The 14389-nt window shown below is 51.1% G+C and overlaps 1 protein-coding gene across 1 annotated transcript in view; it reads left to right on the plus strand.

Annotated features, from left to right (window-relative positions):
* The window catches only part of Eif2ak3 (eukaryotic translation initiation factor 2 alpha kinase 3), a 61607-nt gene that overhangs the window by 27225 nt on the left and 19993 nt on the right, over window positions 1-14389 (plus strand). Inside the window, exons 3-9 of the mRNA XM_077105152.1 lie at window positions 5452-5646; window positions 6162-6295; window positions 7716-7950; window positions 8147-8309; window positions 10457-10597; window positions 11361-11483; window positions 12219-12439. Coding sequence (XP_076961267.1) covers window positions 5452-5646; window positions 6162-6295; window positions 7716-7950; window positions 8147-8309; window positions 10457-10597; window positions 11361-11483; window positions 12219-12439 — 1212 coding nt within the window. The remainder of the gene's footprint in view (window positions 1-5451; window positions 5647-6161; window positions 6296-7715; window positions 7951-8146; window positions 8310-10456; window positions 10598-11360; window positions 11484-12218; window positions 12440-14389) is intronic.

Here is a 14389-nt window from a genome sequence, read left to right on the forward strand (position 1 = left end):
GCAGTATCTAGAGAGAGCGGTAATCACGGATGAGCGCTTCAGGGCTGCATGGGTTCTGGTGGGGCTGCAGGTGCCCTGGGCTGGGTGGGTTCTGGTGGGGCTGAGGGTGCCCAGGGCTGGGTGGTTCTGTGGGGCTGAGGGTGCCCTGGGCTGGGTGGGTCTGGTGGGGCTGTGGGTGCCCTGGGCTGGGTGGGTTCTGATGGGGCTGCTGATGCCCAGGGCTGGGTGGTTCTCCTGGGGCTGAGGGTCTCCAGGGCTGGGTGGGTTCTGGTGGGGCTGCAGGTGCTCAGGGCTGGGTGGGTTCTGGTGGGGCTGCGGGTGCCCAGGGCTGGGTGGGTTCTGTTGGGGTTGCAGGTGCCCAGGGCTGGGTGGTTCTGGTGGGGCTTAGGGTCTCCAGGGCTGGGTGGTTCTGGTGGGATTTTATGGACTTTCTCACCTTACTTCAGTCTTTCCTGTTACTTGGTGTGAGTACTAGAAAGGTATTTTTAACTATAAATATTTCTACGGCTAGCGATGGCTAAATGGCTTAGAACAGGCACAAGGCTCCCGGAGACAGCCCTTGATTCATCTGAGTGTCACCGAAGGTCCACAGCAGAAGAGAATGAATTCCTTTCATTTTCATTGTGGCAGAATTGGGAGCACAGGAAAAACCAGGAAGGGTCAGGAGGCCTGTGGACACCTACGCGGTGAGACCCTCAGTCAGCAATCTGGGGGTCCAGAAGGCATACCTTTGAAAATATCCGTGGAGAAGGATCGTGGGGCCAGTGAGGTAGTGTGAGCAACTGTGTTGGCCAGCAGAGCTGCCATCGGGCCAGCGAGGTGCGCTGCGCACCTGCGGTAGGTCTTGGTTTCCTGTGTGGCCAATGCCCTCGGCCTCTGTGCAGAGCATCCTGTGGCTCCAGAGGTACTGTCCTGGTAAGGGGAGTTTCCAGATGACAGGAGGCAGGGGTTGCATGTCCCTGGAGCTCAGGGACACCCCTTGCACCTCCTAGCATTGGTGAGGCCGGGTGTTCTTGGTTCCTGGGGTCATCCTGGTGGCATCCATTCCTGTGGTGGCCTGTGGAGGCTCCCTGGATTCCAAGCAGGCAGGGGAGTGTGCCCTGGAGCAGCCGTGGTGGTGTCCTCCGTCTTCTCCTGATCATCTGTTACTTCTGCCTTCACGTCAACCCCTGGTGATGCCGTGTCTTGCCACGTTTCCTCCCCATTCTTCTTTTGACTCTCGGGGCTTCTTGGCTTGTCCGTGAACTTGGCTTCTGTGGTGTTGGGACCGGCCAGCGTGTCCCTTTGCTCTTTGCTGGCCTCACCAGCGTTCCCAGGCTCGGTGCCCACGGGTTGCCCACATTGGGATTCCACAGTGGTGCAACTACTAGTTGACGATGTGCTGTGTATACACAGCTGGCTTCCAGAGCAGCAGGGGAAGTTCCTCATAGGGACATTAGAGCTAATAAATGCAGAAAGAATGACAGAGTTGGAGATAGCATTGTATCTACTCACTTGTTCATCAGTAACTATTAAGGTGGGAGACTTTTTAAAGGAAGGGATGGGGCTGACCCCCTGAGCCCATGGATTGATAGTACATCAGTGGAAGCCAGGCCACCAAATGCTGTACCTCATGGCATGAAAACAACAGGGACACCAGATGTCTCCTGTGGGGCCAGTTTGTGTGGGGCAAGGAGGTGCTGACTAGAGGCAGGGGCGTGTGGCTTCAGGGGGTGGGTCACAGGCATGCCCTGGAGGGTGCACTCTCCCTGTGGCTCCTCCCCTCTTTCTGCCTTTTGGCTGCCCTGACCTGGGCAGCCATCTTCCCCCACATCCTCTGCATGATGGTCTGCCTCAGGCCCAGAGCAAGAGTCAGCTGGTCAAGGACTGACCCCTAGAAACCTTGGGGCAGAATAAGCTCTACGCTGTTAGTTAGGTATTTTGGTCACAGCAACAGAAAGCTTACTGGTCACATGGTCTCTATTGCAATTAATGAACCTGGCCCGTGGGCTGCAGCTGCGAACTTCTAGTGTAACAGGAAGTACACAACAGCAGCTATGAAGTGTTCTCGTCCAAAACGTTGAACTTGCATTAGGCCCAAGTTCCCAGTCTCATCACACTTTTTGGGAAATTCGGGAAATAAAGGAACAAGTTAAATGACATGCAAAATCCTGACTGGGGGACATTTCTCTAGGACAGACGATCTGGCGTCTCAACATACGGATGCCTGTAGAAGTGGGGTGAAGGTGTGCCTGTGAGGGTGTGGGGAGTCGGTTGTAACAGGTGGCGGTGACGTGGTCGCAGAGCTGAGGCATGTGGGCTCTCACTGCTCCTGGTGGTTGCCTTAGCAGTCGGACCTCTTTGTTTCTTAATTGGGGTTCCTTCTTCCACTTGAAAATCCCAGCTCTGGTTCTGCGCCTGAGCTCAGTGAGCAGCAGCGAGAGCAGCAGGGCTTGCCATGGTTGCGCCTGGTGCTCCTTAGGCCACCTGCATTCCTCAGGAGCAGAATTGAATAGCCTTATTGAACTGCTCGGTGGCTGCACAGACTCCTGGTTGCTGTGCTGCAGGTGCCAGACCTTTTACTCTAAAATTATGGACAGGGAAAAACAAACGGAGAAAACAAACACAAAACAACAAGCATTTATTCTTTTCAAACAGCAAGTCCATAATGAGCTTGAGATGCAGAGCAGCGAATCAGAACCCATAGAAGCTCGCAGGGACAGGTCTGTGCAGGGGAAGGAGGGCTGGGGAGGGGGAGGAAGTGCTCCTGCAGCCTAAGAGGGTGACTCATCCCTTTGCCTGGTGGTGAGATAATGCCACTGTGAGGATGATGTCATCCCTACCTGAGCAGCATTTGGACACAAGCTCTCTCAGGCTCTCAAGGAAAAACACCATCTGCTTCCTCATGTGCAGCCCAAGGCCTGCAGAGGGCCAGGGCGAGGTCAGCAGCCCAGTGACTCATCAGCAGCCAATTGGTGCCGAGCAGCCTTCAAAATGGCCCTTGCAGTCACAGCCCAGAAATGTGACATGACGACTCAGGATTGAGTCATCCTCCTTTTCTGTGGTTGTTTTATGTTTCGCACTTAGTTAATGCTGTTGAGGATTGAACTCCTAAAATAAAGCAATTTTCTCAACATGGTCAATCATATTGAACTTCCTTGTTTGTTTAAACCACATTTGGGGGGGGGCCAGGAATTAAACCTGGGGGCACTTAACCAACCACTGAGGCCACATGCCTAGCCCTTTTCTGTTTTGAGAGAGGGCCTTGCTCAGTTGCTGAGGCTGGCTTTGAACCTGTGATCCTTTTGCCTCAGCCTCCCCAGCCACTGGGATTACAGGCGTGCATCACTGCACCCAACTTAAACCACACTCTTAAAATCAAAGCTGAGGGCTGGGGTTGTGGCTCAGCGGCAGAGCGCTCGCCTCACACATGCGAGACCCTGGGTTCGATCCTCAGCACCATATAAAAATAAATAAATAAAATAAAAATATTTAAAAATTTTTAAAAAATCAAATCTGAGTTTTATTTTCTTTTGGAGTGCACAGATCATGTTTGTGTGACTTGTGCTGTGCACCTACGAGCCCCATGTTCCCTCAGGACCAGCTGCTGCTGTGCAGAAGAGCCATCTCTCTGCTGCTGACCACTAATGCCTGGCCCCATTTGAAGAGTAATAGATGAAAAAATTAAGTTCCCAGAATTGTGGTGAACCTTCAATTTATAGTCTCTGCATTTAATTATGGAGCTCCCACAAGCCTCTTGACCATCTTTATGTGTAACCTCACATCTTGGAAATGGTTCAAACTACAGAAAGCTGCAGAAATTAAAGTGGCAGCACAGAGAACCCTAAGCACCCAGATCTATACCTACCCAACCCCGGTGGTTTGCTTTATCACTGACACAAGGGCACTGTGCTCTCACTCACTCTCTGGATCTCTCCCTTATGCACGACATTTGAGAGAAGTCAAACATACACTGTGGTGCCAGCTGCATGCCTGTGATCCCAGCTACTCCAGAGGCTGAGGCAGGAGGATCACAAGTTTGAGGCCAGGGGTGAGGGAGGGAGTGAGAATCAGGCAGCTTCTTCCAGAGTCCAGGTTGGGGACTGGGGACTAGGAGGGAGAGTGGAGCCCCTGAAGGAGGGTGGAGAGTGCCTGCTGCTCACCCACCAAGAGGGCTGGCGAGCAGAGGAGCTGTTCCAAGGGTGGTGCCGCCCAGCGTGGGTTGGTAGGGGGTGTTGGGGTCTGCATACCACCTCACATTGCCTTTTTCCAAAGCTTGGGGCCTGGATGAGAAGGAGGCAGCTGTGCTGTTGGTTGAAGGAGAGCAGACAGCTCTGCTCAGCCAGGCCGGGTGGCCCAGGCAGGTACCAGAGCTCTTGCTCAGGAGGCTCGATGCCCACGGAGCCGCCCTGGGCTCCTGGAACCCAGCAGGACACCCCCTGCTTGGCCCAGGTGCCCCCCAGCTCCCCACCTGGCCTTGGCCTGCTCTGCCTCTGTCCCACCCGGCTGTTCATGACGGGTCGGCCGCCTCAAGACCTTGGGAAGCCCTTCCAGGTCCAGCATGGTAGTCAGCCGGCGACCCTCCCGCCACTCTCTGCCAGTTGCCGCCACCTTAGCACCATGGACCCCAAGCACTCTGTGGATGGCCCCCCACGTCATCCAGGCCCCTTTTGCCCATGGCGCTGCATTCCCCCACTGCTTACCTACTGAGCAGTTGTCTCCCGATGGGAGTCCCTTTGGCTTCTCTGAAGGATGGGCTGCTGGTCTGGCCCGCTTGTCCCTTCTGACCTCCAGACTGCCCTGTGTGCGGGGCCTCCATGCACCTGTCTGAAGGGGAAGGACCCCTGAGCAAGGAGTGCTGCAGCCAGGATGCTTGGGGACCACGCCCTGGCCGGGGAGACTCAAGGAAGTCAGTAGTGTGGCCACGGGTCAGCCCTGTGTTCCCTGCACTGAGTCTGTGACAGCAGCTGGCCTGGGTAAAGCAAGCATGGAAAGTACTGCCTGTCACCCACGTAGGCAACCGCGCTGCCCTCTGCCGTGTGGCCCTGTGCCTCAGGGCTCCCCAGGCTCGCTTGGCTACTCCTCACCACAGAAGGTCTGAGAAAGGCCAGTCCTGAGAGCTGTGTGTGCGCACCCTGTGAGCACTTAGCAGGTCTTCACAGTCACCCTGAGCTGATGGGCTGGCTGTTTCCTGTGCTGCTCAGGAGCTTGGGTGCTGCTCTTCCTTCAAGTTAAAGCCTGCTGGGCAGGTGGGCACTCTGTAACCCTAGCACCTTGGTAGGCTGAGGCAGGAGGATGGCAAGTTAGAGGCCAACTCGGGCAACTTAGCAAGGCCCTGCCTCCTAGTGAAAGGGGCTGAGGGTGTGGCTCAGTGGTAGAGCACTTGCTTGATGGGCCCTGAGTTCTCCCCAGCACTGGAAAAGATAAAAAATAAAAGAAGACGACCTTTTTAAAAGCCAGCTTCTGTTTTAGGTGTTTGGGAACAAGGTGATCATCCCTTCCCTGGATGGGGACCTCTTTCAGTGGGACCGGGACCGGGAGAGCATGGAGACGGTTCCCTTCACGGTCGAGTCTCTCCTCGAAGCTTCTTATAAATTTGGAGATGATGTTGTTTTGGTTGGAGGGAAATCGCTCACGACGTATGGCCTCAGTGCCTACAGTGGGAAGGTGAGTGGCCACGTGTTCTGGGGACACTGAGGGGGGAGAAGTACTCCCAATCACAGTGTCCCTAGTGGAGGTAGGTTGAGATTTTCCCCTGAGGACAGCATTTGTTCTAAAAGGAGAACTTTGAAGTAGGAAAGGGAACCTCAACCAAGCTGAGATGGGGAGGAAAGGTCAGTAGCCACGCCTCTGTGTCCCCTGCTTTGCAGACGTTATCTTGACAGTTGGAGACCTGGGCAGCGTTCCTGGGGCCACCTGTTTCTATTCCCACCTCAGCAGCTGGGGTCCTCCCAAGGCAGTGAGGATGTGATGATGGGATCAGTGGCTGCTGTGTTTACCTAGCTTGACCCTGTGGACAGCCACCTGTTCCCTCAGTGAGGGACCAGTGATCCAACAGATGCTCTCACGTCTTGGACACCTCCTCACACGTTTCCTTGATTTCCTTTACTTTTTAAAGTTGTGGAGACTTGTCATATCTCTGCCCTCCGTGACTGTCCCCTTCGTTGGCCTTGTCTCTGTAGGTGAGGTACATCTGTTCTGCCCTGGGTTGTCGCCGGTGGGATAGCGATGAGCTGGAGGAAGAAGAGGACATCCTGCTTCTGCAGCGCACCCAGAAGACCGTGAGGGCCGTCGGACCCCGCAGTGGCAATGAGAAGTGGGTATTGGGGCTGTCGCTCGCGGGCCCTTTGGAAGCACCCAGAGCAGCACTCTCGAGTCTCCTCCGTGGGGGTCCTGGGATCTCCTATTGCCCTGGAAGCGGCTCCTCGCTTCTGAGACATGGGCCTCCTGATTATTTGCAGGGGCTGGTCTGACCTCACTGTGTGCTTCCGGACGGGGTGGCCAGGGCCCTGGGGTGGCTGCGAATGAGGGTGATCTTAGGTCCAGACGTTTTTGGCAGAGCCTCAGTGGTAGGAGTTCTGAATGAAGAAAGCTCTTAAGACAAAGTCAACATGCTTCTCTAGGCCTGGACCTCTTCACCACTGTAGTTCTGCTAGTAGGGGTTTCATAGCTGATCTCTCTTTTAGTTTTAGAGTGATCATTTTACCCAAAGTATTAAAATCGTTCACTTGATTGGATTCCTTTTGTTTTCATCTTCAAATAATGAACCCCTTATGCAATTCCTATGTTTAGATATGTGAATAAGAAATAAGAAATGCTGATCCTGTATCCCTTGCCAGGTTTCCCAACACTGATATTCAGTTCTTTAGATCCCACCTTCATCATTTGAGAGGGAACCGGTTTTGTCCAGTCTGATGCAGTGCAGTTCAGTGAAGATCCCATTCATCCTCTCTCCCTTCAGTGGGCTGTGCATCTGCCCATGGCCTGGTGTCCTGTATCCCGGTGGGATGAGCTCAGCCCCCAAAAGCAGACATCTTAGCAGAGCTCCCAGTGACCAGGAAAGGGAAGGGAGGGCCCGAGGTCCACACTCCTTAAAGGGTGGGTTTGCTACTTACTAATCACGAGGAAATGTCAATGCCCCTGTGTGGGCAGGGGCCAGGACATGCCATGGCCTGTCCATGGGGGACACTGGCGCTGAGGGACATGGCCTCGTGTCTGTCTCCTAGAAGACCCATTTGTGTGGCCTCTTGCTTGGGCTCCACTCACTGGCACACCACTGGGGTGTTGATTTCTCTGCCCATGGATGAAATGCGCCCTGAGGACTGATAAGCAGACTGCATGCCACCTCGTTTTAAGGTGGCTCATGAATGTAAAGATCTGCCCATCTTTGAGAGACTGGCACAGCCTGTCCTTGGCTCCCGAGAACCAGTCTCTGCCGTGTCAGGATGCTCTCTTGGGCCCTCTTCTGGCAGGGAGTGGCAGAGCACCCCTTTCTAGAGTCATTTCTGGTTTTTTGTTTGGGTTTTTTTAGTTAATACTAACTCTGATCATCTAATTAGGGTGGTGTTTCTCAGGCTTATTTTTGATGTATTCTTTTTAGATGTATATGATAGTCTTGACTTATTCTCCTCTTCACAAAATTGTAGCATTTGCTTCTTTGGTTTTAGGAGAGTTCTGTATTGTTTGGTCCCTGTATTTAAGTGTGAATTTCTAAAACACACCTTTGTGAATTTAAGGTGGAATTTCAGTGTTGGCCACTTTGAACTTCGGTATATTCCAGACATGGAAACTAGAGCCGGATTTATTGAAAGCAGCTTTAGACCCAGTGGGAACAAGGAAGAGTCTAAGATTATTTCAGATGTGGAAGAACAGGAAGCCGCCATGCTGGACACAGTGATAAAGGTTTCGGTAGCCGACTGGAAGGTCGTGGCGTTCAGTAAGAAGGGAGGACACCTGGAGTGGGAGTACCAGGTACCCAAAGCCCCTGAGCTTATGACTGTCTCTCCCCACTTGGGCAACCACACCAACTGGGAGGGAACAGACGCTCCACTCCAATTCTCAGCTGACACTCTGTGCGTTAAGACGCGGGGACTCTCAGTGATGTTTTCTAAGGTGAAACTTCTAGTGCTGTCTGAATCCTTGGTGTCTCTTCTCTGTTTCTGCTTAGTTTTGTACCCCGATCGCCTCTGCCTGGTTGGTCAGAGATGGCAAAGTCATTCCGATCAGTCTCTTTGATGACACAAGTTACACGTCTACAGAAGAGGTTTTAGAGGATGAGGAGGACATCGTGGAAGCTGCACGTGGAGCCACGGAGAGCAGCGTATACTTGGGTGAGTGCCGTCCCTCACCTGGCAGGGCCCTCAGGGACCACGAGAGTGTCTTCCCACATACAGTGGATGGCCTGTTATGGTCCAACCTGAGCACAATCCAGGGGCACATCACCAGTAGACGAGTACCTTGATTTCCATTCTAGCTACTCTCCATTTGTCCATTTCTGAAACCTTTAATTACCCCAATACATTCTTTTCATCCAAGACCTGTATTAGAAAGGCTTACAGATATTCTTCTTGTGTGGCATGGTGTAAAGTTCCTCATACAACCTTAGAGTTTACTCCCATTTGCCACTGCGTCTGTGTTCACCTCTGTATCAGTCTGTTCTCCCCTGAAAAATTAGGATTTTTAGCTGGGCATCATGGCACATATGTGTGATCCCAGTGAGGTGGGAGGCTGAGGCAGGAGGATTTCGAGTTCAAAGCCAGCCTCAGCATCTTAGTGAGGCCCTGTCTCTAAATAGAATATTTAAAAGGGGATGTGGCTCAGTAGTGAAGTACCCCTTGGGTTCAATCCTCTGTTACCCGCCTCCCCGCCAAAAAAAAATTAGGATTTTTTTTTCTTCAATGCATACATGTAATTAATCTGAAAAAAAAAAATCTGGGTGCCTCTCAGCAATTGAAAAAGCCTTTAAGAGTGCTGGGCACAGGGGCACACACCTCTAATCCCAGTAGCTCTGGAGACTGAGGTAGGAGGATCGGAAGTTGAAAGTCAGCTTCAGCAACTTAGTGAGGCTCTAAGCAACTCAGTGAGACCCTGACTCTAAATAAAATACAAAAAGGGCTGGGATTGTGGCTCAGTGGTAGAGTGCCCCTGGGTTCAATCCCTAATACCAAAAAAGGAAGGAAGGGAGGGAGGGAGGGAGGGAGGGAGGGAGGAAGGAAGGAAGGAAGGAAGGAAGGAAGGAAGGAAGGAAGGAAGGGTGGGTCTTTAAGGACTTAATATCAGATGAGCCTACTACAGCGACACAGCCACATCAATGTTTATAGCAACTCAGATCACAATGGCTAATCTATGGAACCAACCTGTGCCCCTTGAAAGGTGAATGCATAAGGAAAATGTGGTATGTATACACAATGGAATATTACCCAACCTTAAAGAAGAATGAAGTCAGGGCATTTCCCAGTAAATGGACGGAACTAGAGACTGACATGCTAAGTGAAATAAGCTAAACCCAAAAAACCAAAAACTGAATGTTCTCTCCGATATGTGGATGCTAACTCACAATATGGGGGTGGGGAAGAATAGATGTTCATTGGATTAGACAAAGGGAATAAAGGGGGGGATGGGGGAAGGAAAGATAATAGAATGAATCGGACATCACTTTCCTACGTCCACATACGAATACACAATCAGGTAGCTGTACATCATGGGCAAGCACAAGAGGGGACGCTGTGCTCCATGTATGTGTGGTATGTCCAACACACACTACTGGCAAGTGTGTATGTGTGGTATGTCCAACACACTCTACCGGCTCGTCACGTGGAGTCGAGGGAAGGTGGTGGGGAAGGAGAAGGGAGGGAAAGGGGAAGTACTGGGGACTGAGAGCTCCTTATGTTCCATGCATCTATAATTATGTCACATTGAATCCTGATGTTATGTACAACTAAAAAGAACCAATGATAAAAGAAGAGTTATTTGTCTGTTTTGGAAAAAAAAGAAAAAGAGGTTTTAATATAGTAATTTTTTAAAACTCTTGAATCCGATCACTTTAAGTAGTGTGGCTCATTGAACACTCGGGATCCTATGAGTGCTGCCAGTGCGCCCCACCCTCACTCAGGGTGGAAGGCAAGGATCTGGAGAGAACGTGTCATGTGTTGTGGGAGTACCTGGCTGAGTGTCCACGGGTTTCTGCTGAACTGGGGGGAGCTGTCTGGTGAGCATGCAAGGCTGTCCTGGGTCTGGACTTCCCACGGCAGCAGCTCTCCTGTGATTTCTGCGATGTGCTGAGTGGGCGAGAAGCATGGTGCGGGCCTGAGCCTGCTGCTGAGAATCACTGAGTTGAATTTGAGGCTTCAGCCATCTATCTTTCTTCTTTGAAGATTGCTGTGTAGCATGCAGATGACTAGAATTGATCTAATTTTATTAATCAAAATGAACCTTTTAAAAGCATCTTTGCCTGATTGACAGTGTTCTGTTGGTTCAGGAATGTACCGAGGCCAGCTGTACCTGCAGTCATCAGTGAGAATCTCAGAAAAGTTTCCTGCAAATCCCAAGGCCTTGGAGTCTGTCAGTAGTGGAAATGAGATTATTCCTTTGCCAACAATCAAATGGAAACCCTTAATCCGTAAGTGAATTACACACTTTATATATTGAGATCTAACCCTGTCTTTGCCCTAATTTTGAATACTGCAGAGATAAGAATTATTACATACTTTATATTTTACCAACAAATTGGGAAGGCATTTCAGATGTTTAATTATCACTTAGAGCATTTCTTCTTGGAAACAGCAGTTGTTTCTGTAGAAGTAAATATTAATAAACTATTTCTCTAAGAAAAACTCTTACTCACTGACTATGCCAAACTAATGTTTAGCTCTTAAAACACACACACACACACACACACACGTATAAAACATAATTTGGTACTAGGGACTGAATTCAGGGGCACTTGACCACTGAGCCACACCCCCAGCCCTAATTTGTATTTCATTTAGAGACAGGGTCTCACTGAGTTGCTTAAGGCCTCACTATTGCTGAGGCTGGCTTTGAACTCATAAGCCTCCTGGCCCAGCCTCCCAAGCCGCTGCGATTATAGGCATGGGCCACCAAGTGTGGCTAACATATTAAGAATATTTGCATAAAAGGTCACCAGGTGATCACACCATGAGGCCTGTAATGAGCTGGGCTCAAGTGATGAGCCACCTCTCTGTGTCTTTCCATTGCTTCTCCAGATGGCTCGTGCTGTATGTGAGACACTGCTTTGGGGGGGCAGGAACCCTGGGCCGGGTGTTTGACATGTGTCTGACCTGAACATTGGCTTACCCTATGGATGGCACATGCGTTTTCATTAGTGGCATAACGGTTAATGTCTTCTCGTTTTCTTTCAGATTCCCCTTCCAGAACCCCTGTCCTGGTGGGCTCTGATGAATTTGACAAATGCCTTAGTAATGACAAGTTTTCTCATGAAGAGTACAGCAATGGTGCCCTTTCAATCTTGCAGTATCCATATGGTAGGTATGATTACTCCTGAGTTGAAAATACTGAGTTTTATGTTTTATGACTTGAAATTAATTAATATAATTAAAAAGAAAGGAGGTTGATTGGGGCTGGGTTGAAAATACTGAGTTTTATGTTTTATGACTTGAAATTAATTAATATAATTAAAAAGAAAGGAGGTTGATTGGGGCTGGGCGTATTTTGGGCCTAGCACAATGGTATGCACCTATAATCCCAGCTACTTGGGAGGCTGAGGCAGGAGGATCATAAGTTTAAGGTCAGCCTGGGCAGCTTAGTGAGATCCTGCCTCAAAATAAAAAGGGCTGGGGATGAAGCTCAGTGGTAGAATGCTTGTATTCAATCCTAGTACCCTCACCTCCAAGAAAAAGAAATCTTGAGGGAAGATTGAGCACTAATTCTTGCATTTAAAGGATTGAATTAGTAATGAGGTCACCAATTAAATTTTTTTTCTAATGCTTTTTATTATAAAGAAAGCTTAAGATGCTTACGTTACAAAGGAAAATGCCCGTATTTAAGGAGAAAGAAGGGTAGGGTATGCACTTAGTGGTAGAGCGCTTGCCTGCCATGCATAAGGCTAGCACCACAAAGAAAGACAAAGTAAGGCAAAGGAAGATGTTTGACCAGAGGAGAGATGAAGGAACTGGTGACTTGGACAATGGATAGTCTGAAAAAGAAGGCCTGTTGGGTTCATCTTAAATTCTAAAAGCCCTTCAATGCTTGCTTTAAAGACAACGGTTATTACCTGCCCTACTACAAGAGGGAGCGGAGCAGGCGGAGCACACAGATCACCGTCAGGTTCCTGGACAGCCCCAGCTACCCCAAGAATGTCCGCAAGAAGGACCCAGTGCTCCTCCTGCATTGGTGGAAGGAAATCGTGGGGACGATCCTGTTCTGCATCGTGGCCACCACTTTCATCGTGCGCAGGCTCTTCCACCCTCAGCCACACCGGGTGAGCGGGCGGAGCTGGCTGCACTGGGGCGGGATGCGCCATCTGACCGCGAGGAGGCGCTGCGGGGCTCACTGCTTGGCCATCCATCGCTGTGGGGCCTTGCGCTCTGGCGCCTGCGTACTGGGCTCCGCGGCACCTGCAGCTCCAAGGCTGCAGCAGCCAGCGTGCTGCTGCACCCAGTTCCACATGGTGCTTGTGCACTGGAAGTGGAAGACGTGACATTAAGGACTTGGCAGTGCCATTATGACCATGGGACACTGTCCTGTGCTCCTGACGCTGGTGCCATGGTTCCAGCACCCCCTCTCCCTGCTCAGCCGGCTGCAGTCTGGCTGCTCCCATGCCTCTGTGGCTGCTCTCACCTGGGCTTTGGAAAATCTTTTTAAATGTAGTGGTTGGGCATTTCCCAAGCTTCCCTTGACACCTTGAACACCTTCCTGCCACCTCCCCTGCCTGAGTCCCTTGGCACTGCCTTCCTCTCCTTGGGCATGTGTGGGTCCTCAGGTTGTCCTCCGCCTCTTTTGGTCACCTTCCTGTACCTCCTCTCTGTATTTCACAGTCTACAGTCACAGTAGACTGTGAAATAACTTCCAAGTTACAGTCTTTTCTTTCCTGGGGCCTTGGGTTCCATCTGTAGCTTGGGAGGGGACCTCCATCCCTGAGCCCCACCCGGTGCTCCAAGCACCTTATGAACATGACCCCAGATCCCTGCTCCCTCCAGAGCAACTCCCAGTAGGAGCCATGGAACCCCCAGCACGGACCCCAGGCGATCTGCTTCACACTGCTTCCAGCACCTGATGCTGTGGGCACTCTTCCCTCACAAAATGCTCAGCCACAGTCACCAGGGCCAGAGTTGCGCTCTCATCAGTCCCCAGTCCTTTCCCAGTCTTCCTCCTAAATATCTTAAAACTTGTGGTCTTCTCCGTCTCCTAGTTTCTGATTCCCTGGAGCAGACACTCACACTGAAGTTGCTCACACTGACCTATGCAGCCCTGGTCCCTCCTGGCTGCACCTAGCTCTTGCTGCCTTGGCTGCTTCAAAACCCTGGTGCAGGGCTGGGCTGAGTGGTGAGGCTCTGGGTCTGATCCTCAGCACGACATAAACATTAATATCCGAAATAACGGTGTTATGTCCATCTACAAGTAAAACAACAACAAACCCTGATTATGGACCCCTCGTGGCTGCTGGGGAAAAGACCGACCTTCATCCATTTCACTGTGCACCACTTGTTCCCCGCTGTCTTTACCAGTACCCCTCCCTTTTACTCCCTCCCCCCTCCCCCTGCTCTGCTTCCTGCCCAGTTTCTTTCTAACCCTCCTGAGGATCTTGCCCCTGACCCCACCCGCCTCCTGTTCTCCCCTCCCGGGAGGCTAACACCTACATGTCCCTAAGCTAGAAAGGGGTTCTGGGGTCCTGTGTCAGCTCCCTGCCTCTGGGACACACACTGCCCTCCCCCAGTAGAGGGTGTTAGGTGATGCCTGACTGCCTTCTCGAGGGCTCACCCCAGCCCCATCCTCCCAGTCCTCCTGCAGTGGCCAGCGTGACAGAGCTCAGCACAGACTTGCTGGAGAACTTGGTGGCTGCGCTGACGAGCCACAGTCATCCCCTTGACCATGGGTCTTGGCAGGAGGTGGGTGAAGACAGTGCCAGACTCAATTTGCTGTTGCTGGAGGCACTTTTTAAAAAGCCTCCACAAAATTGGTCAGGGAAGAAGTGAGCCTCGCCTCCTAGAGTCCGGTCCATACCCATGTGTGCCCCTTCTCTTTACAACTGCTTGCTTGTTAAACGCACAGGTGACACGCTGACATGGTAGAAACAGACTAGGTGCGTGGCAGCTGGAAGATGAGCTTATTTTTTTTAAGCATGATAAAGAGAAATGCTGTATGTGGTGTTTTTTATATTGACTTTATTTTTCTCAGCTGCTTATTTTTCGATGCTGTTTATAATCTGAGA

Source organism: Callospermophilus lateralis, chromosome 14, assembly GCF_048772815.1.
Source record: "Callospermophilus lateralis isolate mCalLat2 chromosome 14, mCalLat2.hap1, whole genome shotgun sequence".
Classification (NCBI taxonomy): domain Eukaryota; kingdom Metazoa; phylum Chordata; class Mammalia; order Rodentia; family Sciuridae; genus Callospermophilus; species Callospermophilus lateralis.